General features: G+C 37.6%; 2 protein-coding genes across 2 annotated transcripts in view; one reads left to right on the top strand and one right to left on the bottom strand.

The window, feature by feature from the left end:
- Positions 1-10,823, bottom strand: part of lama2 (laminin, alpha 2) — a 147,705-nt gene extending 136,882 nt beyond the window's left edge. The window contains exon 1 of the mRNA XM_055054154.1: positions 10,671-10,823. Within this exon, the coding sequence (XP_054910129.1) occupies positions 10,671-10,749 (79 nt within the window). The 5' untranslated portion in view covers positions 10,750-10,823. The remainder of the gene's footprint in view (positions 1-10,670) is intronic.
- A 2,216-nt stretch (positions 10,824-13,039) lies between these two features.
- LOC129375362 (vesicular inhibitory amino acid transporter-like) lies at positions 13,040-24,323 on the top strand. The gene is made up of 8 exons (XM_055054395.1): positions 13,040-13,143; positions 13,246-13,900; positions 19,669-19,805; positions 19,955-20,081; positions 20,645-20,847; positions 22,422-22,659; positions 22,852-23,014; positions 24,004-24,323. The coding sequence occupies exons 1-8, from the start codon at positions 13,040-13,042 to the stop codon at positions 24,321-24,323; spliced, it is 1,947 nt and encodes a 648-aa protein (XP_054910370.1).
- The last annotated feature ends 1,418 nt before the right edge of the window (positions 24,324-25,741 follow it).

The raw sequence follows: 25,741 nt of genomic DNA, 5'->3' as shown, positions 1-25,741 counted from the left end.
ATGTTGTATGCAAGGGAAATGGTGATTTCCAGCAGTGTTTAAAGCCAGCTGGTATCAATACACAACTTCTCAGACTTGGAGGAAACCCAGTTCTAAGAACAGACCGCAGCTTAAACATTCTTACAACACAGTGGCCCACAGCAGGCATGCAAACAAGCGCAGAAGAATGTCTCTCTTGGAAGGCAGTCCATAAAAGTGTGTGATGTTGGTGAAAGTCTGGTTGAGTCACTTTTTTAATTACGTCTGAGGGTATAATCTGTTACAGAGATGTGCCTTCAAAATTATTCAGTCACAATTTGATCGCACAGAAAATATTACAGCTAGAATTATTTTTTTTATTCCTGTAGCCAATCAAATAAAAGTTAACTACAACGCCTTGAAGTTAAGTTTTCTTCTTTAAAATACAAGATTCAGCTTCGGTAGCCAACAGAAATAAAACTATATATGTGAAAGTCTATCAAAGCCAGCATCAGTAAGTCATTAATGTTAGGTTGTTTATAGCAAAAGGCAGCTTTACTTTGTCTGGAAATTGACTACTACCTTTTAATTAAGATCATAAACCACATCTTAACTGACTGGAAACTTGTATAAAACCTATGAGAGCAATTAACTTGTTTGAAACAGGACTGAAGTTGTCTCATTTGAAAGATAAATATCTCAGCAATCATGAAAACTTTATGTCTGCCTGAGGCAGACTACTTTCATTCAACATCTACAAAAGACTCAAATTATGCAGGCTCAAAAAATGGTGAATAATTTCTAATTTAACTCCAGATATTAACAACACATATAGCATTTGAAAATTCAAGATACAACTTGCCATGTATATTGGCAAGATTCAAGTCCTGCACCATGTATCAAGCAGGATTATCATGTATGATACAAAAAATATATGCATTTTGGAGTGCCCTAGTATAAATTCAGATTTCAATCTACTTCAGTGCTGGGGTGTGACCAAAACCAGATATTTATGCTCAAAACCCCTTTGTTATAAATACATTTAAAACAATTCTACAAGGATAAGTGGGTCCAAATTTCTTCTCAATGGAAGATTTGTTGCTACTTATTACAAATAACTATCAGGTTTACATCTTCCCATTAAGCCAGTTTGTATCTATACTTTATCAAATCAGCTTAAAATGGAAGTTAAAAACTGTGCTTTGTTCCTCAAACTTCTGAATTTCTCAAGCCCAGAAAAAGAAGTTAGTCCAAACTAAACCCAACAAATAGAAAAACAAAATAAAAAATAAAGCTAGGGGGTGTTTGCCTTGCCTTTTGGCTCCCTTTGAATTGTCTGTGTCAGACAGATTTCTCCTGTAAAAGACAGCTTTGCTCTCAGTGTGCTCACTGTGGATAAACAGGTTTTGAACTGAAGTGATTTAAGTAAGAACAAAACAATAGGACCTCCAGAACTGATGGGGAAGAAGGAGCAAGGCAAACAATCCCAGGCTAGGCACGGAGCTCGGCTACGGCCGCAGAGGTTGTCAGCGGTACTCCTACACAGGATGAAAAGAAGACAGTGAAGGGGGGTGGAGATGAGGGGCAGGAGGACTCAGGAAGGATGAATAGTGGAGGGGGGGGGAAAGTGCGTACAAGTGCTGCATGCTTTTAGAGTGTACTTTTAAAGAAAATAAAAATATTTATGCCAATCACAATTTCATCTGTCAGTTGTTTTTTTTGTCTGATTCAATATTTAACATGTTTTTGGTGCAAAAAGGGAGGGGGAGGAAAAGAAGAAAACATGGAGGAAATAAATGAGAAGTGGAAAATGAGAGCAAATGGGAGGCCAAGGAATGAAAGGGGAGAAGAAAAAAACAAGAGATGAGTGATAGGAAAGAAAGAGTCAGACATGAGAGGGAAAAAAGGATTTGGTGATACAGAGGAGGGGTATCTGTATGACTGTGTGCGCCTTGTAGGGGGGCTCATTATTGACACCATGTGTTACCACAGGAAGCCCTCTGGGAAAATATAAGCACCCCAAAAGATCAGACAGGGGGTGGGGGGTAAGATGAGAGAATGGCATAGAAAGATGAAGAGGCAGAGGTCACTCCAAACTCTTTGCAGCTGCAGACATTTGTGTGTTTATGTGTGTAAAGGTCAGCAGTGTCTGTTTTCTCAGCGGCACATCTGTATGTCAGGCATAGCGCGCTGCAGCAGCGAGTTCACGGCATCAAATCCCACAGCCGACATAAAGATCTGTTCGTCTGTCTAACAAACCTTCCATCCTTTGTATCATATGAATATTTAAAATACCTCTAGTCTGCTGGACTTGATGGGATTTTGAGAGTAGATCTGTTCAGCTTCTGCAAACAGACTTAACAACCAACATCTGTTAAATATTGTTTTTTCTGGGAGGAGCGGATTGTGTTGCTATACAAATGATGCGTACAAAGAGTCTGCAAAGATCAGGAAATGTAGCAACTCCCTATTACAGATTACATAAAAGTGATTAGCAATGCATTATTATTAATAAAAAATAATAAATAAAGGTTCTAGTTTGAAGGACATTTCAATAATTGTACAACTACAATGTTAATTTTGTTAATTTGCTATTAATATCAGATATTCCAAAAAATGAGTGAAGAACTGGCATCACAGTTTACAGTAGGAATTTACAAAATCCAATAGAAAGAATGGACATCAGCAGCCAGTAAATACTGTGGCCAATGACTTACTTTTGACACATTCCTAGGTTCAGAAGCAAATTCATTAAGCCCATCTGAAAATGTTTCCAGGGAAGAACAACTCAAATGAAAAAGAATAAAAATAATTATCAAACCAAGCAGACGTTTCCTGTGGCAGATGATTCAGCCTTACTTGTCTGGGACAGAGTTTGAAGAGATCTGCATAGTCAGGCCAATATCCCAAAGTCGTGACAAAAATTGCATCATTTTGTTCTCAAAATTCTGTGCAATGAAAAACTACAATTGGACAGAATTTTGTTTATTTTCCAACTTTCAGAATTCAGTTTTTCAGTCAGAATGGAAAGTCTTTTAGGAACAATTTTCTGAGGAAGTTTGCCAAAACACTGAACTCCCCCTGTTCAGTTCTGGTCCACTACAGCAGGCAAACGTCCCACTGACGCCTGTTGTTCTTTTTTTTTTTTTTTTACTTTTGATATCATGGAAAATAAAATGTTATAACTCATTAATATTTCTTTCTTTCTCTGAACTTCGAAACTAGTAACAGTCATGTCTCCCATGCTTGCTATATACTGTTGTAAACCACACATATGGCAAAACACCATGAGGACGTTACTTCACAGGAGCTTGACTTGGTGTGACTTGAAAACGAATGTCCTGCAACCATGTGACAGCTCATCATCTGTCGAATTAATGCTAAGCACTTTACTCAGACAGTTGCCATGTTGCTGTGATGTTAGCTTCGGTGATCCGAAGCTAAAAGTGAAATGGACAATGACTGCCTTCGGGACATAAAGTGTACATGCTCAGTGAGTTTTTACTGTTTGCAAAGGCATTTGGCCTTAAAAGTTCCAAGAAGTTTCTTTATTATTTGTGCTTTACTTTTCAAAGTATGCTACCAAGTAAACTAAAAGTAAATTGCTGCTGCAAAGTAATTTAGGAATACCGCTGCTGAAGATGTGTGAAAATATTTGAAAAGGTTGCAGGAACAAAACCATCACACTCCACCACTGCAGTTATTCAGAGTGAAGATGGGTAATTTTATCTATTTCAGCAATGTCAAGTACAGGTTGGAGAACCATAACATGGGGTGACTTCGCAAAAGGCCATTTTCTAGTGAAGGTAGCAGGTTTTGCTGGATAAACTGGATAAATTTGTTTCTATTTTTTTTATAAATGCTATGCAAACACATGGAATAATTTATAAGCCATATGTATCCTAAATGTGGAATCTAATTAAACCAACCTGGATGTTGCACCTTCACCCAAAGACACTCATTAAATTTATTTTTCAAGTTCAATATTGTTCCCAGCAAATCCATATCTTACAGCAAACAGTCTTTTGCACAACACAAATGCACACCCCCGCATATAAACTCGCAAAAACACACCCACAAGAACACGCGCGCACACACCCTCGCACTTACCAATTCATCAACTCATGCCCTGTTTCTCTCTGTGTCTAAGCCCATCGTGGAATGGAGTTGGGCAGAGCAGCTATTGTGTCCCTGGTAGAATTAACTATTGATTTTCTCCTCAGCATTATCAATGCTATTCTGACAACAAAACAGCAAGGATACACACACAGTAGCACACACACATGCACATACCCGGATTTTATTGAAAAAAAAAAAAGAAAAGATTTTGCTTTTTAGGAGAATGAAATGTTTCACCAGAAAAGTCCACAAGTCAAGTAACTCCATGGTGTTGCAATAAAGCCAATAATCTGCCACACATTGATAGAAGCAAATAACTCTGTTAACAGCGTTCCTCTTATAGAGTTGCAATAATAAATGTTCATTTTTCTAAGACATATTCTATTCTGTGTTTATCAACAACTAAACCAGGACAATGTTTTGCTAAAATATATGAATTGCATACAGCACAATTAAAGCAATTTTCTAAATACGATTTGACAAAGAGGAACATTTATCTAATCCCCACTTCGAAATAGGAAAAGATACAAAACCTTGTCACTTAGAGTGGAGGACCAGTGTGTCTACTGTAAAAGTCAGAAAATTTCCACAAGAAAATAGTTGTTCATTTAAACTTGTCAATATCTACAGTCAAAACAATACATAAAATGTTAAAAGCAAAAAAATACTGTGCCAAACTTATTTTCGAAAAATGCATGAAGGGCAGAGGAGAGGGAAACAAATCTCCATGGCTTCCTGAAATAGAACTGCAGAAAAGAGTGGCATCTCAGGGTCACCAGTCACACTAACTCAATGCCAAACAGTTCTATGGGAAGCAGAATTGGAAAAACACTTCTGCTTTACCATCACAAAAATAGAAAGGTGAATTTAGCTAACTGTGAATAGGTCTTCAGCAGAACCCATGTGATACTGAACTTTATGGCAATAAACACTCCAAGCGGGTGTGGAGTGAAGAAAAGGATGTTATAAGGGTCCTTTATACACATAGGGCAAGTAATCTGAATGACCTGCAATGTTGCTGGTCTATTTTTCCTTCTAAAAGCTCTGAATAATAAATTCATGTAGCTGAAGTTTAACTGCATGAGTTTACATCATCTGTCCAGTGTCCTATATTGTACGGACAAATATTCAAACTAAAATCAAGATAACTGACTGCATTTGAACTCTTTTCAATCAAATCCTTCGTCCTGACCGCAACCTAACTGTCAGCAGATGTAAAGCACCAGTGCAAATTAGCACCTGGCTAATTTTAGCAGGCTAAAAGATCCTGTAATATCCAAGTATTTAAACAGCTGTTGGTGTTTGTGTGATTAATGTCATTGACACAATGTCATTGGTGATATTTTCGCTGCCTTGAAGCAAAGGAGAAACAGTGAGACTTGTTTGTGCTGCAACCATGCAACATACAAATTCTATGAAGAGCAGAATGTTGTGACTGTTTTCTTTTATTCACTTTTGGTTTGAATGCTGGTAACTACAACTTATATAATTGGGTTAAACATATACTGAACTTAACACACCTAAAAAAAATCTCTAATACAACTAAGCTGGATTTACGTCATGTTCACTGCCCAACATTAAAATAACCCGCTGTTACTTATAGATGTTTTATCCACAGAATGGTCTATTTTGCCAAGCAAATCCTGTGATAGAAGAAAAAAAAAAAAATCATCATATCACTCTGCAGATGTGACTATATTAACATATGATAAACGTCAACAGGGAAATCAGTTTTCCCAACTTTCCTAATTCTTTGCCTGTTAAAGCTGCATAATAAAGCTTCTGAGGGAAGTGGATATTATGAGTAAGTTACATGGTTTTGCCAAATAAAATGTTGATTTCCCAGTTGATTCACAATCTAGATTCCTTTCACACACAGACATATACATACATTTTAACCACTTATAGTTTGGAAAAAATCAAACAAACAGTGACATTTGAGCATAAATACCAATGCATCAGAAGCAAATCTAAAACCTCTTCTGGTTAAAATGATGATAAACCCAGGAAAATCCCACATTTTCTAACCAAGTCCTCCCACCTACTTGCAATGGAAAAAGTCCAATAAACTGTGGAAGTAGGTCTACCCACACACACAGTCAGTAAATGAAAGAGTAAACTCAATAAGACTGAAGCACACTGGATTAAGTAGAGACCCTACAGGACAGTCTTTGATTATCCCTCCTGCAATGTTAGTGCAAAGCTCAGGGGGAGCGTGGCAAATGTTGTGTTCAGACAGCAGGGAAGCGGGGGTTTGTCCCGTCAGATCGTCAGTTCGCAAAGCCACAAACAAAAAGAGCCTTGTAAAAGCGCATGTGGGGTCATTGTGACAGAGTAAAAAGTTTAATGACCCCATCTCTTAAGACCGTAGGTCGGTTAAAGAATCTGATAGTTTCATATCACACTGTACGTAAATCGCCTCCCACAGACATCAAAATTGGAATATGTGGTCTTGAAATTAAAACAAGATGTTTAGTAAATTTGAATGAACATTTAACACCACCAATAAAATAAATTAATTAATTATCGGCCAACAAAACCAGAGCAAATAGATGACAGAGAAAGGACAGCTTTCTTTATATTTTGGACTCTTGCAGTTTTATTATACCACAAGTTTTATCTCTATGTCATCGTCTCTCTTAAAAACTTAATCTTTTCCCTTAGTCCCTCTGGACCTTCTAACTACCGACTTCATCTATCCTTCATTAATGTCTCACCCAATGTCTAACAACTCTTGAAGACCAAATCTTCCTTTCTCTTTCAGACCTGGGCCTCCTCCCCCTCCTTTTTTCTTCTACTGATTATCTCCTGGTGTCTGTCTGAGCTCCGTCTCTGACAGAGAGCATGCCTGGTTGACACGCCTAGTAATGAGGCTGCTAACACAGATGGCCTCTCCCGCCTTCTTCTACTCACTCTCTTCTCTCTCTTTCAAACACACACACACACACACACAACGCACACACACACACAAGTATGCAGAAACGCTCCCATACTGATGGCAGCCCCCTCTGTTTCCTCCGCAGGAGGTCCACAGCACTCCTGGGTTAAACACAAACAGGGGATGTTCTCAAGATAAATAGAAAAAGGCATGGCAAGCAATACCTTGTTCTAATCAGTTTGGAGACAGACAACACCATCAAAATCTCCCTAAGCATGGAAATAAACTCAATAATCGATTATATCTTTATGACCACTTATAAATAGAGTTAGAAAATAATGATCTTCTGGGAAAACTTAGATCCTGGCTTATACACAGGAGGGGGTTAGACCAAAGCATGTGCAGTGCTAAATCAGGACCAAGCCACTGCCTGCTTGGCACATTTTTCTATTAACTTCAAAAGGAACCTAAACTTGCCATTGTCTTCCAAAACAATTTTGCTAGAGAAAATTAATGAAGTCTCATTTGTCTTATTGCACATTTTTATGTCTACTTCATCTTCAGACCACTTTGTTGCGACAGCGATCTAGAATTTTATCCCAGAAACAAGAAAACACAAATCCATGTGACATTTTTCTGCCATGCTCGCTCAGATAGTTACGGACATTTTTGAAAACTAAAGCGGAATCCAACTCAATATTAGGCAAATTTTATAACAAACGTACCTGATTTTTACTTAAGGAAACACATTAAAAGTATGACCTTCAAACAACAGAATTTCTTGCTATTCTATTTGGTGGTTTTTTTCTTTTCTTTTTCGTCTCAGCTGTCAGTCGTCATCTTTAACCAGGCTCTATTGTTCATTTTTCATTGTTGACAATGTCACGACCCAAACACGCACAAATACACACACACACACACACCCACACACACCATACACACACACACGCGCCCTATAAAAGAGCAGTCATTCTTTCTGGTTCATTTCATGGCACTATTTGTTCCACAAGTAGATTAACCAATTCAAGTCTCATTCCTTATTCATCTGAAGTACTAAAAATTCTGTCTTTTTCAAACAGAAAGTGCGTGTAGAAAAAAAGCTTAATACTGGAGAGTCATGATCTTGGGTTGTTTGAGTTGGTTTAGGGTTTGTTTATTCTCTGTTCTTTTGTCTCTTTCTTTGATTAGATTAGTCTGGTTTCTTTTTTTATTTTAGTTCAGTCCTCAGACATTCTAGTTTATTTATTGTCTCTCGTTATTCTTAGTTTAATTATGTTTCTTAGATCTTGATATTCTTTAGTATTAGATTCATTTTCTAGTTAACTATGTACTCTCCCTCACCCCTTGAGTCACTTCCTCTTTCTCTCCCCTCATGCCTGCTGCCTGTTAGCTCATTAACCCAGGTTTTCTGTTCAGCATTTAATCTCCCAGTACTGAAGCACCTCTTCTCCTCTTACTCCTTGCTAGTTCCTCCATTACTTCCCTGTGTCACACCCAGTTGGGCCACACACAGGGCCTTACTGGTTTTGCTCCATGAAATATATTATTTGTTCTGCCCTGGCTCCCCATGATTTTCGAAAGTTCATATTTTCATCATTTTTTTAAAATTAAAATCTGCAAATTCACTTGACAACTCAGCCTCCCTGCATATTGATCCAGTCCAGCCTCCACAGCCTCATCACGACACAGAGAGCTGTTTATTGTAAGGATTTGTGCATCTTGGACAAAGAAAAACTGTTATCCTCTTATAAAAACAAAAAAGGATAGTGCCAAGAAACAAATACAGCAAAATCAAGGCAAAGGCTGCACGTACATTTTATTAATAACCTAAAACTGGAAATATCTGGAAAACATCAAATGTGCCTTAGTTTTGTTTTGTGTATGTACAAATAGATTAAATCATAATTAAAGTTTGCAGACACAGTACCACAGTGTTGGGACGTTAGCCACGTTTTACACTTTTGGGTAACTTATGTTTCATGGACAACATAAACTGGATTGACATCCTGTTGAGGAATCCCATTATTCCTTTTTAAAATTTTAAGTTTTATCTTCTCTCTACTGCTGACAAACCAGTGCCTCTTTGCCCCCTATTTGATTGCACTGAAACTATATGTCTGAAAAGTTGTATTTTGTACGAATACGGACAAAAATGACAGGAATTACCCACTAAGGAACACATAAGGACTGCACTTCTTTAAATTACTGCCAACAAGTAGACACTACAAAGCCTTTTGCACCCACACAAACAGACTCAAAAGCTGTTTTTGTCCCCTAGAGCATTTACTGCTCTATATCAAGACACAATGCTGACTGCCAAACAATAAAACCACAAGATTTCACACTGCATCTGTCCATTAGTTTTGGTCAATACCAACGCAATGAAAAACAAAATTCACTAATATATGCAGACATCAGAGAACTTGTGCACAACAGTTATGAACCTAATCTTATTTCTCTACACATTTGTGTGGATTGTACCAACATTAAATCTATTCTTGTGAATAGCATAATGTTAATTAGTTTTATGTTGCCCCTTACATGTGCTCCATCTATACTGATGAAGATTCAAGGTCTGTCAAATGATCAAAGTGGCTCTGTTAGTGCAAAAGTCAGACTGAATATGTAACACTGCAATTTCTTCCCCAGATGCTCAGGTGATCATAAAGCATATAAGAAAAACAAGACAACATAAGTAAAAATCTACATCCATTATGTCACTCTCTATTACACCTGTTATTTTTAACAGTGTAAATCTACTTTTTTTCTGTACATTTAGATGGAGATGATATAAAACTCATACTTTTAGATGCACCAAAATATGTGGTAAGTTTTTCCTCTCCACTATCACCACATGCATGCTCAGTACTAGAGATTGCTGTAATGTCAATGACACAACACAAGTACTTTTCATCCTGGAGGAGTGAATGCTGCAAGTCTGACTCAATACAATCTGGAATTTATATGTGGCTGAATAAAAATGACTTTTTTTGTAAAGAGTCTTTAGATACCCTGAATTGAATCCTTTAAAAAAAGTATCAAACATAGATTCAAGATTTTTTACTGCAGTGTTTGACAAGATTCTGATATCAGTATTAAATCACAATGACATAAGATGTCTAACACTCCAACATTCAACACAAAACGTAACTTACTAAATAACAGGTACCATTTATCTTATGTTGTACTGCAGAATAAATGATTGATAGTGTTACAAAGTGAAACTTGAAAGACTGATGAATCGTTTTCCAGCTGCAGTCTAAATTTGTCTCTTATCACCAGAGAATCTTTAAAAGTTCATGATGTAAAAAAGTTCAAGCACTCAACATAATTTATGACTTTAGAAATAACATGTCTGCCTCTAATCTCCGACTTCTCAGAGCAAACAAGCAGGCCAGAATCTCTCTGCAAGTCCTGGTGGCTCACATGTGTTCCTGTGTTTATTGATGACGGGAGTTTCATGTGATCCCATTTAAAACTGTGCGGTGGAACTTAGTGTACGTTGAGATGTAGTGCGGCCACACACAAATGGAAAAGCCAGACCGGGGGAAGTGCTTTTCATAGGTTTGTGTCAGATATTGAGTCGGTCTCTGAGCTGTAAAGCAGAGTTCGGGGCATTAACAAGGACCTTTCTGAACGACACCGACTCTTAAACGACAACGGCGGCGGCTATTGGAGTATCGATTAGCCTACCTATCGTTCTCTGGTGACTCACCTCTCTGCTGGGTATGGCAGTATTGCCATAGCAACGCGTCGATAAGCACCAGTAGGGAAAGAAGTAGTACTCGATCCATCTCGCTCGCTCTGTGTGGTTTGATGCCCTGCTGCGCGCCGCGGAGTGCGCGCCGTCTTCTCCGGCGCTTTGGTGTTGAATGACACAGAAAAGTTTCACACAAGTTGAGCCAAACTTTTCCTGCAGGCCTCCTCCTTTTCTCTCTCCTCCTTCTTCCTCCTCCTTCAAAAAATTGTGCAGAGACATGGATGGATGTGAAGATGGAGAGACATAAAAACCTCTCAAGGTGAGACGGGCACTAAAACATGGCATCTAAAAGGGTCCTAAAAAGTACATCAACGGTTTTGTTGTTGTTGTTGTTTTTTTTTCTGAAACAGAGCTTGGAGATAAAAGCCTCAATACTACAAAGCAAATAAAATATTACATCACCTCCGTCATGGTTAATGCAAACAGAGCAAACAATGGGGGAAAAGTAGATGTGGAAAAAAATCTATTTGTGCGCAGAAATACTTTGAAACACGAGAGAAGTTTTTGTACTGCTGAGTCCTGAGCTACATACACTACTGTTCTATGGCTCCTCCTGCTGCCCTGCACAACTCACCACACTCTGGGGCAAAACATGGACACCTATTAAGTGAAGGAAAACAACAAACAGCTTGATTGTGTGTACAGCATAAATTATACATGCAGCTCAAAACATGAATTCCAAGCACTCTGTATTTTGGACAAAAAGCTATTAATGTATTTATGTTGCAAAGCAGCCTACAAGACTATAAAGTCAATGTTTATTCACCTGGAGAACAGATTGCATAGAAGATGCAACAGTGACACGGTCAACGAGTCGGCAATTCAGCAAAAGTATTTTTGTGTTTCTTGAACAAGCTCAAGGTCCTTGAGCTTCTGTAGTAAGAATGTTCCATTTTCTGTAACTCTGAAGTTAAAAGTGTAGACTGTTCTGCAGTCATCTGGATTCAGCGGCATCAGAATCAGTCACTTAAAAATGCTGAACAAGCTCATAAAGATGATTGGCTCTATTGTGGGAGAGGTGATTAATCACAGAAAGATGGTTCACAAAATGCTAGCCATTACAGAAAACACTTAACTTTCACTTTCCATCGTAATCTGACAACGTGTTCTGAGACAAGTTTCTTCAGCACGGACCGCTGCAGGAGAGCTTTTCTGCCCAGAGCTAAGAAGCACACTAATTTTGTTTTGCTTCCAATTAAGAAAGACTTTCCTGCAGTCTTTAAAGCATCTTTACCTCTCCAGGCTTTCAGAAGGTCTTTAAAAGTTTTAGATTTTACTTGGGTTTATCAGTCCCAAGGATGCTGACATTGACCACACTGTCAGTGTCAGTATGGTGTTTTGAGATCACCAAAATACAGGCTGGGGCAGAGTGAATGCAAGTTAAAAGGTTTAATGACAATATTTGAAACTTACTAATACAAGTCCAAAGTGCAGATTCCAACTATCACCACCAATCCAACTACAGTTAAGCAGGCCACCAAGCAGATCCAGTACTGAGAGAATGAAGCAAAAAGTGATATGAAGGGTGATTACTAAGGCTGAAAACCAGTGGAATTAATTTCTGCTGAAACCAACAATCAAATAATGGAATTTAATGTGAGGCCTAATAATTAGAAACTAGCTTGGAGAAACAAGAAAGAGAAATGACAATTAAGCAAAGTATGACTCAACAACAGAGATAGCCCTTCTAAAAGGACAAATGGAAGAGAAGAAATGATCACAAGAGGAAATCAGTGCACTTTCATTTACTCTTGTATCTTTGAAATGGTAACAAAATAATTATTTATCCTCTACACAATTTCGTAGTCTTAAGAATGTCTCAAAGATTTAAAAGCCCAAATTTGGTAGTTGAAAAAAAATTATTGCAAAAATTATTTTTTTCAGTTAAAAAAAAATAGTACCAACAAATAGGATTTATTTGACTTTTTAGTACCAAAATTTAGAAAATCAAATAATGATTTGAAAGTTTTGCACACATCTTTATATACTAAATTTATTATGAGATTTTGATGGACTATTTTCAGGAGCTCATGCAGAGGCTTTTTTCCCTCAACTGCCTCTTCGAGTGTAAACAAACCTGCTGTGAAGGCCATTAAAGCTGTTTAGTCCTTCACTGCTGAAAGCACAGGCACATTATAAAGTTACAGCTCAACAACCTGTCAATCACTGTGTATGAAAGCCTTATTTGAAAACTTTTGGGCCCACAATGTGTGCAACTATGCATGTGTGTGTTTGGCTGAACATATCTATTCAAATGTGAGTGGGGTTATAACTCAGAACCGCACAACGCATGAAGGTAGAATGTGTTGGAGCCAACGCTGAAGATGGGGTCCCCTCTCTGGGGTCGAAGCCCTGGCCAGCCCTGGAGGGTAGTTTGGTCTCTGTTGGGACAGGCCGCGTCAAGATTAGTCTGGGATCGGACAACAAGGTAAGTCACAACTTGAGGGACAGCAAAGAGTAGTGTAAGAATGTGGCTTTTTAGTATGATCAGTTGACTGGAGGAATTCACCTGAAAGGATTTTCTGGACAGGCTTTTTGAAGAAGATGAAGAGATGCTGGTTCTGACATGCAACGACGAATTGAATCGAATCTACACCGAGGGTGAAAGATCGCCTATTAAAAGCGTCAAAAGCAGAAATAATCCCCAGAGTGATGACACCAAAGAAAGCCAATCGTCCACAGGTGAAAATGGACAGGTTTTCACACATGAAGATGACAAAACGTTGACGGATAAACACAAAAGTTTAAGATCCACTGTTAATCCCAGGCTGGAGAGTCCAACATTTGAAGAAACTGGAGCTGAAGTACTCTCCACATCTGTCGACGTAACTTCAGTAAACTCCTGTCCAGTCAAAATTACAAAAGGCTTTGGCAAGAAAAAACAATTGTCTGAGATGCAAGGTAACAAGAGGGGGAATAATTTAAACCAGAATCCAGAGAAAAAGAGTACTTTCTGCATGGTACATAGGTCTTCCAGAGGGAGACTCTCTGGCAATAGAAATAAGGAAAACAAAGAGAATGAAATGACGAGCACTCATAATCTATTGATTTCACTTCAAAAAGAGCATGTCACCACAAATCTGGCCTCTCCAGTTCAGAGCCTCAACACTGACGCCACAGCTCTGGATTCCCACCCTTTCATCACAGCCTGGGAGGCGAGCTGGAACGTCACCAATGCCATCCAGGTATGTGCAAGCAGGTTGCACGTTCCCCAGAAATTTTAATTTCAATTCATTTTGTTTCATGTAAGAATAAAACCCTTCACTTCAAATTTAATCAACATCCAAACTAACACAAAGCAATTATTTTGTGATCAAAAACATTGAAAGTAGCAAATATTTATTTATGCAAACAGCTTTAATCAAACACGGAATGCTGTAGGCAACAAATTAGTAAAGGTCAACCAGCAACACCCAGTGAAAGGAACTTAAGTGAAGTCACCTCTACTTTGTTTATTCAAATGAAACAAAAGTGGTGTCAAAATTTTTGTAGCACAGTTGATTGACACCCTATTTGTTTAATTCTGGAAATGTGGGGGGCCAGTTGACCGTCGAGCTCTGGATATATTTATTAATATCTTTAAAATGAAAATTTTTGCTGCATAAATGTTTGACTCTAATTGTGTTTGATTTGAAGGAGGCGGGGGAGGACTTCAGTCAGGTTAGCTTACCTTCATCTAGTTTCTTAAGTGTTCCAGAATGATCAATTTGTGTTTCCCTTTCTTTTTGAGTTATTTGTTTCAAACCAGTGCTACTTTAAAGACTAAATTGCAACTTTTAAGAGCCCTAATGTTTTCCTTCTGATTACTACATTACACACTATTCCCCCCCTTTCCTTGGAAACCTTTCTTGAGCCGTTTCTCTAAAAGACAAATGCAAAATGTAAATGCCAAATGCTGCAGGTGTTGAGCTGCTCACTGCATTAAAAAAGCATCAAGCATTTTGCATTCTATTTAATTCGCTCTTATTGTGTGTGTGTGTGTGTATTTTTTTAAACATTAACAGACAATGCTTTGTAGTCTCGGAGGCTGTTTGTCAGACACTCTCTTGTCTTCATTATCAAATTCAGTGTGAATCAAATCATTTGAAAAAAAATTAAAAATCTCCACTTTTCCTGGTCACACAGTGTCTGCATTGCAGTAAAACTAATAGCTCATTATGCTGAAAATTCTGGGCTGTATTCAAGCACTCATGTAAATATACTCTTTCAATGAATGGCTGTAGTGTAATTGAACAGTGTCACTAGGTCCGTTGAGAATCCATTATGACATTAGGGCATCAATATCCAGCCGTACAAACACACACACACATATAAAAACACACAAATGCTGACAGTTCAGATCCCTTTAGGAGGTGGGGGAAGATGCATTCAATGTTATTGTGTTTTTAATGTAAAAATTATTTTTAGTCGCTCTTAATACAGTTATCATCCAGTAAATAATGATTACAAGTATGCATGGTATGTTAATATGAGTATATTTATCTGAGTGCCAGGATTTATTTTTTTCTTTTTTCCTAATCGGCCAGGTTTCTGTGCCAGTTCAGATAAAGATGCACGTTCTCAAAGAAAAAAAACATTTCACCATTTAATCTTACCTATTTAAACTACCTATTAAAACCAATGGTGAACTCCTAATTGGTGCAGCAAGAAAATTGCATAAAAATACAGTAAAATTATATATATTTAATTTTTACAAAAGGTTTGTGTAAATTTTCATGAATTCTGTCACAATAAAGGTAATTTGCAAGTTTCCTTACAGAAGTAAAAATGTATCTATTATTCGTTGATTCATTTATTGATACCCTTATAATTAAATGCCTGCCACCATAATAAACCTTTTATTATAGGGCAAATTTGCTGCTAAAAAATGCATAAAAAACCAACTGCGCCTCTCAGCGCTCTCAGGGTGGGAATATATTGAAACTCAGTTTGATATCCAACCCGATTGTTAATGAGGGAGCACTAGAACGTGCGCCTGTGAGAAGATTTTTGTTTTATTTATTTATATCGCAGTGAGAAAGGCTGAAATTAATTTGATAGTCGGCGGGAAAAAAAATCCTTTCTATTTAGAAGAGATACTTTTCTTTAAATTCACAGTTTGCCATCCTAAAGCCACATAACTAATTCTATTGTCTTGATATTTTACATAATACACCATATCAAAAAACATAATTGTGAAGCAGCATGGAAAGAATATTTAATTTAGAAAAGTCTTGAAAAACTACTTGTATATATGCACTCTGTATATCTCAACCAGTTATGCACAACTAGAGATTGACCCTTTATGTTATTTGCAAAACAGCAGTCAGATATGATGGAGGGCATATGTTAAAATCAATGTTCAAGTCTTGCATTGATTCACAACTGGATTTAGGTCTTGACTTTGACTGATGATTTAAAACACATGAATAACGTTAAATGTGTGAATGCCGCTCTCTGGTCGTTTGTTTAGAGTTGTCTTGTTTGAAGGTGAACGGATGGATTTGTCTAAATTCTGTTGCTTCCTCTGAATGAGTTTTTTTTTTTTTTTGAGGATCTTCCTGTATTTAACTTCATCTAGCTTCCGGTCAACAATAAACAGATTATTCCCTGCTAAAGAGAAGCAATGTGGGAGCATGATTCTGCCACTGCCAAGTTAGTTGGGATTTGTGTGATAAGGTTGTTGAGCAATTTTCCATGGGGTTTGAAAGGCAAATTAAAATATCCAGCCTATTGTCCTGTTGGTTGAACCAATTTACATTTATACTGAAGACAAATGTCACAGTAGTGGATTCCCTCTTACTTACTTGTTCACTTCTGATGGCTTTTACGCTCAATTTTATTTAGGGGTTTTAAAACAAGAGGGGCTGAATACAAAGAATTTACACCACTGTTTCCAATTTTTATTTGTAAAAGAAATTATTGACCATTAATCTTCTTGTTTTTTTAAATAAGATCTGACTAATGTCACAAAGTCTGAGAGGTTCAAGGAGTATCAGTGTTTTTCCAAGGGACTAAAAATAAGCTTTCATGTTTTCTGTAAAAAGTGATTAAGTATAATTGTCACCACTGAGCGTAATGAGCATAGAAATTTATCCTGCATAATTTGGTGCTTAATATTTTCATTAACCACTGACCTACTAAGATGGCAGCTGAATAGTAAAAAAAGGTAGTTAATGCAACATTTTTTTTTTTCATATATCGTGAGAAATTATCCTAACTTTCAAACAGTGTCTAGGAAAGTAAGCCTGTCTCTCTTGACAGAAACTCCTCCTCTCTTGTATTGACTCTAGAATAATAACACACTTTGATAGGACTCGGATATAGGAATTTCACTGTGATTTTAAAAATGGCACTATTTGTCATTTAAATGTCAAACCTGTCTGGTTTCTACTCATACTAGCTCCACCTAATCCCCTCATGATAGTGAAAAGACATTTTCCTGTCACTTTTTTTTAAGGAAAAGACATGTGCCTGCATAAAACATTGGAAATGACCTGCAGGGTGAAGCATTAGGAATTTTTCACTGGGAAAGTCCAGCTGTAGCAAAAGTGCTGACAAATTACCATTGTAACCTTTTAAAGTGACAACGATTGTGCACACTTCACTGAATACTGAATGCTTTATATGAAAATTCTGTTTTAGTTATAAGACTGGAGAGAAAAATATGATGAAAAAAACAACAATTTGTTTTCTCTCAAGCCAATTATGGATGTATTTCTTTCCTATATTGTGTTTCTTTGTGATTGGGAGCTGCTTCAGGTTGTGCTCAGAGTAACCAATTAGCTGGCAAAAACACAGAGAGAAAAAGAAGTGCCGTGGAAGAGCAAGGGGAGATGAAATCAAATACTTGAGTGTCAGTTTTCTCTCAAACTGCTTTCATCCCCAGCCGCTCCATTTGAACATCAAAGCTCCATCAGCATATGCCTAACAGACAGCAGTTACCAAATAGAAACTTGAAAAGGGAGAATGTTCACTTGTCTGTTTATGTATCCACAGTGTGTGATGTGCTTCCACGGATCTCTCAGTGAGCCTGTGTATCTGCATGTTCCAACATTCGAAACACAACAACTCCATCAAAGAAGCTTGTTGCCTCTTCTGATCTCTCATCATCCAACCTTGTGCTCTCTTACAGCGAGGCTTCACCTCTCCTTCCACCCTCTCTCTCGCTCTTCTTGTCCCTCTTCTTCTTTCGTCCTCCACTGCCCTTCCCCCACTGCCCCCAGAATCCCACTTTCACCTCCCATCCCTCTCCTCCATCTTCCCTCTCTGGCAGTCTCTTACATTTGTGTCTTGGTGACGGGCCAAAGCTCGACTCGCCTCTTCTTTCTGCTCCTGCTGGTCTCCTGCATCCTCAGACTCTCCAGGCGTCTCGCCAAAACTCTCCTCTCGCCTTCTCATCATCCAATCATGAACAGTTCTTTCATCTCTTTTCTCTTCCTTTCCAGCTCAGCTGTCCTTAGTCCATGCGAGGTTGATTTATTTATTTATTTATTTTATAATTACATGGGTCTCTGTACAAAATACAGAGACTTATCAAGGTAATCTTACTAACTGAACCTTTTCACTTTTTGTCACATTAGTAATGTGTTTCACTGGTATTTTTAAAGATCAACACACAATATTGCATTATTGTGACATGGAAGAAAAAAATATAGGGCAGGGTGATAAGTGAGGGTTAAAGAGTTTTAGTCAGGGAAGCAGTAAATCAGAAGATTGGATGATCAAGTGGAATAGTCTTTTTTGCAGTTCCTAAATTGGGATTTAATTGAATGGTTAGAAAAGTGTTTAAGAAGTCCTTTTAACTAAACAGTATAATGAAGACTTATTGTTTGGTCTTTGTCCTGGAGAGCATGATTGCTTGGATCAGACAATAAATTAGTTGTGGAAACTGTCTCCATAGTGAGAAATTGTGGTGATGACGGCATCATGCTGTAGGGACTGTTTTCTTCAGCAGGGACCAGACAGCTGGTTGGAGTTAATGGGAAGGCAGATGGAGGTAAATAGCAGTAATCCTGAAAGAAAACATGTCAAAGGCAGAAGAAGACTTGAGACTGAGCTGAAGGTTAAATCATAATGCGAATCAGCTTTAATGACACAAAGATAAGAAATTAGACTTTGGTTTCACCTGCTTTAATTTGAATGGCTCAAATAAATCCATATTTATGTTTTAGAAAAACTCGGTCAAGATTTAATTCCAAGCCTGTGCAAGACAAAAAAAATGCACGTTGTAAATCACAACAAACTTCTCTAAATACACAAATAATTGTAATATAAAGTTTAAGTGTTCTACTCCAGACTTCTGTAAAGCCTTGTTATCACAAGTCCAGACTTTTATTTTACTTCATTCTGATTTCTTTGAACTACAGTTTGATTTAGAGGAAGGCAACTCTGTTCAATTCGGTAACTTGACTTCATATTTGAAGGAATCCACAATTAGTCGAACATTTTGATCATTGTAATTTTCCTATTGACTTACAAATTGTTGATTGTAATGTGTAAAAACTCATAATTACTTCAAAAATGTTACATCTTTTGTTATATTTTTCACCCATAAAGGTCAACAGTTTTTTCAGTGAAGCAGTTAGGCCCTTTCTGTACTGGAATCTGCAGATGATTTAATCAAACATTAATTCTTTAAGAAAAACAGGTGTAGAAGGCAAAAATTCGCTGAGTTTGAATTTTAAAATGAACATGGATACAATTTAAATTCAGGTTTGTGTTTTACACATCTGTCAAAGATTTCTTAAATATTGCAAAACACATAAAAGTAACAAGAACCATGACAAGAACATCATTTTTCATTTAAAAAAAGGACAAAGAAAATTAAACTATGAATCATGTTACATCTTTTCTGTTCCAACCTTTAAACTACAAAGAGTTTTAGAATTGTATTATTACTACTTGCTCTTTTGGAGCTCAGAAATTCCCTTTTAATTATATATTTTTTTTTTTACTCTTTTTACTTCCTCAGGGTATATTTGTATTGGGATTGCCATTTGCTCTGATTCAATCGGGTTATATGGGGTTGATGGTGCTTGTTCTGTCAGCCTGGGTCTGCAACCACACTGGAAGGAGGTTGGTGGCTTGTTTGTACGAAGAGGAACACAGGTAAACTTTCTATTACGGTGCACTTGTTAAGCTCAAGATTTTAATTAGAGCCAGTCTAGTTTCACGTTACACTACTGCATGTTATGTGTGAGATCACATTGTTTTGTTACAGAGCAATGCACAGTGAATTTGATTTTCTGTATTTTTAGTGGAAAATCTAACTCTGTGTCAAAAGTCAGAGTCCGACACAGCTACCAGGATATCATGGACGCCTGCTGTAAAGGACTGTGGCCAAACTGGTCAGTAGTTGGAGGATGGATGATCAATGTAGCCCAGGTAAAACTGAATCTGCTCAGAACTTCTGCTTCACCAGTCCACAGAAAACACTCCTCACAGGTTTTCCAGTTTTTTTTTTAATCTGATTTTTGAGAACCACATCAGCAATATCTTCACAACTGCCTTTCTCTATCTATCAAATGTTGCTCGCGTTTACCCTTCAGTCTCCCTCTTCACCTCTGAAACTTCCATTTTCACATTTATCATTTCTTGATTCGATTACTGTGACAGGATCATCTGGGGTTCACTCTCCAAAATCCACGACCAACTCCAGCACACCAAGAGAACCGCAGCACACCTTCTCACTCACTCTCACAGCAGAGATCATATCTGAAAAACCTTCACTGACTTCCATTCCCCCAGCCGATTCAATTCAAAGTCTTTTAGCTGACCTTCAAAATCCTTCAAAGTGTCTTTGTGAATCATGAAAAGCTTTTTTATAAATAAATATTATTCTTTGTTGGATTTAGAAAAAGCTTGCATTAAACCTAATGCCAATATAAGCCATGATAGCCTCTTGATTTCCCACAACATTCAGTAATGGGAAAAATCTCTGTTTTTAGGTGATTGAACTGCTGATGACCTGCACCCTGTATCTGCTTGTTTCCACCACTCTGCTGTGTGACAGTCTGTCCGCAGTGGCTCCTCCCAGATCAGTGTGTTCACTGATGTCCCTGATGTTCCTTCTGCCCTGCTTGCTGCTAACTGATCTCAGACCAGTCTCCATGCTCAGCCTGCTCTGCTCCCTGGCTCACGTACTGATAAGGTGATGGAAATAAAGTAGAGACATATTTTACTTTTCCTGCAGAACTGTGGAAAGTAAAAAGTGATCCACACACATGTAAGGCTAATGCATCATTTTTAAGATGTGAGGTGGACAGTCTAATATGCTCTTATTCTCACTCCTGCAATCTTGTTGCAGCTGCTGCTGGGTCGGCGCTTTTTTCACCTGCTACTGACTACTTTTTCTGTTTGCTTGATTTATTTCTAATGCCTTTTTGAGCCTGTTTTGAGCCAAGAAGTGCAAAGATGAGGGTAGATATTGTCTGCTTCAGGAGTTCTGAGAGCTGTCTCGTCCCTTTTTTGCTTTTTAATCTTGTGAACCGGCACATTACATCTTAGTTCTGACTATGAAAATTCTAGACATTTTTTAAAATCAATTCAGTCCACTCTTCTGCACCATTTCATTAATTAAGTTGCAGGAGCAAAAAAAAAAAAAAAAAGGCAAAACCATGCAACTATATCTCAATATGACTAAAGTGGTGCTCGAAAGGTTACCCTTTTGTTTTTTTTCTATAATTTTGATCAAACAGATAAACAAACCAAAGAGAGAAGTCAGGGGGTTATTGAAAAATCTTTCTTATATTGAACCCAAAATATAGCTGAAGGCATTTTGTTGCAAGGAAGAAAAGCATATCAACCAAACCCTCCTTTCATAAAAGGGTGTGTTGAAAAGACTCTAATGGAGGAATGCAGAGAGGAAATGGATATTAAACAGGATGCAGTAAGAAAAAAAAACAAGTATAGGCAAAAAGGTCAGCAAGACATTAAAAACAACATCAACAAAATGTTTATAAGTACTGGCAGCAGCAATAGTTTAATAAATGGTGTGATGACCTGGAAGCTAAGCAAAATAAGGGCAAGAAATGTTGACCTATAACAGTCTGAAATACACAAATGTCAACCAATCTGAAATTCCTGGAATTCTAGCATTATTCTTGCATCATGATTTAAAAAAATACATCTGAGTAAGGACATCTTCATTTAGTCACTCAGTATGTTAGCCAAAGAGTTTTCTCTGCTACTTTTGAAAAATAATTTGAAGAATGTGGTTATGCCCCAAGACAGACACCTGAAATAAACAAAGATGTGTATGGAAATGACAGGCTAATCACAATCCGAGTTTAAGCTGGTAAATACATACAACTCATCCAATGATTATCCATTTCCTAGTTGTTAGTTGATCTGAAATGTCGGCTTCATCGGCTTCAAAATAATTCTCCAAAGTCAGTAATTCAAAACATCACTTCTCTGAAAGAACAATGTTAGGTTAGTAAGTTTATGCATGATGACACCATCATAAGCAGAAATAAAAGGCAAGGCCCAATGCGTTATTGCAAGCCGAGGAAGTAACAATGATTTGGAATTAAGGCAGGAAAAATTTAATGACTGATGATAGGAAACTTTCCAGCACCACTTTCAAGTGTGTTCTTTCTGTGTTTCAGTAAAGGAAAAAAAAAAAGTTTCCCGAATGTCTAAAAATCTTTTTTTTTAAATTATTATTATTATTATTATTTGAGAAGATTATACCTTTTGCTTTATCTCTTGTCTCTTTGCCAGCCTGTTAGTCATATTGTACTGTCTGAGTTGTGCCAGCAACTGGTCCTGGTCCTTCCTCTCCCTGTCTGTGGACCCAGAAGACTTCATTGTCTCAGTAGGCGTCATCATCTTCTCCTACACCTCGCAGATCTTCCTCCCTCCATTAGAGGGCAGCATGGAGGATAGAGGGCAGTTTGACACCATGCTGGGGTGGACCCATGGAGTTGCATGCATCATGAAAACTACTTTTTCATTACTGGTAAGGTGCAGCTCAGAGTTGATGCCTTGTTTTTTTTTATTCAGCATTTTGTAGGGGCATCTGACAAAGAAACGGGGTTTAGACAGAGTTTCAAATGCACATGCTCTTTTAGACAGCATGTGTGATGCAGATGGGACAGAAGACGGGGCACACTGGTTTAGACACATTTTTTGAAGTGTTTCTTCCCTGCAGGCGGTGTTGACTTGGGGACCAGACACCAGTGAAGTCATCACTGACAACCTGCCCCCTAACCTTCGACCTGTTGTCAATCTGTGTCTTCTTGCCAAAGCTCTTCTGTCCTACCCTCTGCCCTTCTACTCCGCTGCTGAAATTCTTCAAACATGTTTGCTCAGAGGTGAGACTGATAGAAACTTACCCAGATTGCTTCTCTCAGCAATTTCTTGTGTCATACAGAAAAATAATGTTCAATTAAAAAAAAATGTTTTAAGGTTTTATTTTGAAGGCTCCACATCTAGTTGTGAGGATGAACATCATCATTCATTTTGACCAAGAAACCAAGATCATGCAGACTACAACAGTCCTCATCTTTTTGTCCCCATAATCATTCTCATCAAATAGAGATTATGATTAAAACTTAAAAAATTGCTAAATTATAGCAATTTTTCCACCATATTTCCTTACTATTTACTTGAAAGTTTTGTCAGAAATTACTCAAAAAAAATTTCATTTAAAAATGAGTAGCAAAGAACAGAGGTGACAAAATCTAGCTCGCCATCTAACTAAACATGTGTGGTTCTCCATAAGCTTAATTTAACTATAATAAAATTACCTACATGTGATCAGAGGGGGTTACTAGTTTCCACCCTTGTATGCAGGATACACTATAAATTGGTCTTCAGCTCAATTAATTACCACTTAAAATTACCACTACTTCTGCTAGAAGATAAGCTCATTAGTAGTTTTGTTGATCAGTATAATACTGTCATATTTGTATGCTGACATAAACATATAAAAGAAAAATAGTACTTATTACTTAGCAATAAGTACTAGTTGTCAGAAGATTAATGTAGCATAAGAAGATAATCAAGTAACAATTAAAGATGTTAAAACTTTTAAAGAAAAAGTGAGTCTGTTACATTATCTGTTAACACCGAGGTCTTACTGAAAGTTTAGTTTAGTCCTTCCATATTTAGGAGCTATGTCATGTTAATAAAAGATATGCATATGATCTCCTAGTAGTTCCTCAAATTTGATGAAATTAAACAATTTGGAAAACCCAGTGATTGCTGAGCAAATTACAAGCAAAACTTCCTTGCATGGTCAACAGAGCTTGCCACTAGCAAAGGATCTCTTTCCAACCTTTCTTCTTCGATCTCTCTCCAGATGCTTCCCTCTCATCTTCTTCCAAACAGAGAAGTCAAGGAGTCTCTTGTCCGACTCTGATGGTTCGTGGCGCTTTGTTGTTGTCTTCGTACTTACTGTCCCTGCTAGTGCCCAGGTTTTCCCTGCTAATGGGGCTGACGGGGAGTGTGACTGGAGCAGCGATGACGCTCATACTTCCATGTCTGTTTCATCTCAAGCTGCGGTGGGGACGACTCACTGTGCTGGACCGACTTATAGATATGTCTATTCTGAGTCTGGGGGTTTTATGTAGTGTTGCTGGTGTGATTTGTTCAGTGAAAAGAATGTTGGAAGACCTTTAAGAAGTTTAACTAAATTAAGTTAGAAAATAAATTAAACTGGTAATGTTGGGTAGTTTTTTTGTGAGTGTTATGTTACAAATTGTACTTGTGTTTATTCCTTTGTTTTGCCATCGTTTTTATTTCTTAATGGAAAGTGATTTCTCTAGAGGTCAAAGTTGGTCATACCCTTGAAAGAAATTGTGTGCATTCAGAAAGGACTCTTTAAAAAGACCCTGCAGGAAAATGGAACATTTTAATGAAAATTAGTTAACCTTTCAAATATAGTTTATGTCCCTAAGTCTGTTGAAGATGTAAACCTTCACATATAAAAGACAAATCTCTAAGAAAAAATATAATCTTTACAACTATGTTCCTGCCAACTCTGTTCCATTTGTCCTTGTAGAAGAAATGTGAGATTTCATCAATTAAACTGATAAAAATTTAAACTATTTTCTCTCCTGGTATCTTATGTGTGTGCTCTCTCCTATTGAGTATTGTGTGTGTTGGATTATATGGACTGGTGCCCCAGTAGATTATATAGTAGACTGTCCTGGTCATTGTTGACTGGTGATTGCTAAAACCTTTACAAGACCGAATAATTTTAGTGACATAGTGGGTGTAAAATATTGAATAAAATGCTGTGCTTCATGACTGGCTTTATTTTCACTCTTACATTTAACTTTATGACACACAAAATTACAAGTGGATCGTCTGTATTGTCTCCAAGTGTTTTCTGGGCAAGGTTTGTCACCAGCCGTCATCATCATCAGTCGCTTGGCCACAGATGGCAAACGAACTAGAGCATTTTTAGGGACTAAGATAAGTTAACATGAATGGAAAGGGCCCGCTTCCTGCATGACTTCAACTTGTTCTGCTAGTGTTGTAAGGAGTTGAGGTTCTTTTTCTTTCAGCTCTGGGCATCACTACCTGGCCTGGGGCAGGTGTGATAGGAGAGGCTGTTGCAGCGTTTGGCTGAGGAAGGCTGCGCTCGGCTGTCACACATTTGTAGCTCTGCAGTCCTTTTCTCTCAGGACTATGGCAGCGATGGAATCAGACAGCGCAACTTTTTGGGAAAGTTTCTTTCTGCAGAATTTCAAACAACTCAGGGTTAAGGTTTATTCTTTGGTCAGAATTCAGCCAATATTCTGGTAGACTAAACATTTACATTGTATCCAGGGTTATTTTGAAAATGTTTTATCTTACTTCCTTTGTTGAAGCTCCTCCTCTTCGTACTCCTGAAAAGGGGATAGTGAATGAGATTAATAGTTTCTATAACAGTTTCTCTGTAGGTAGGTAGTTCAATCCTTCATGGCTGAGATGTAACAGTATATAAAACCATATTGTAAGGATGCAGAAAATCAATTTCACATACTTTTGCTTTTTACTGTTGCACTGTCCTCTGTGACCAGATATTCATTGTCTTCAGTCAGACATTACAA

This window comes from Poeciliopsis prolifica, unplaced genomic scaffold, assembly GCF_027474105.1.
Source record: "Poeciliopsis prolifica strain line A6 unplaced genomic scaffold, Auburn_PproV2 SCAFFOLD039, whole genome shotgun sequence".
NCBI lineage: Eukaryota > Metazoa > Chordata > Actinopteri > Cyprinodontiformes > Poeciliidae > Poeciliopsis > Poeciliopsis prolifica.
The sequence above is the reverse complement of the archived record's forward strand: the minus strand, read 5'-3'. Positions and strand labels throughout refer to the sequence as shown.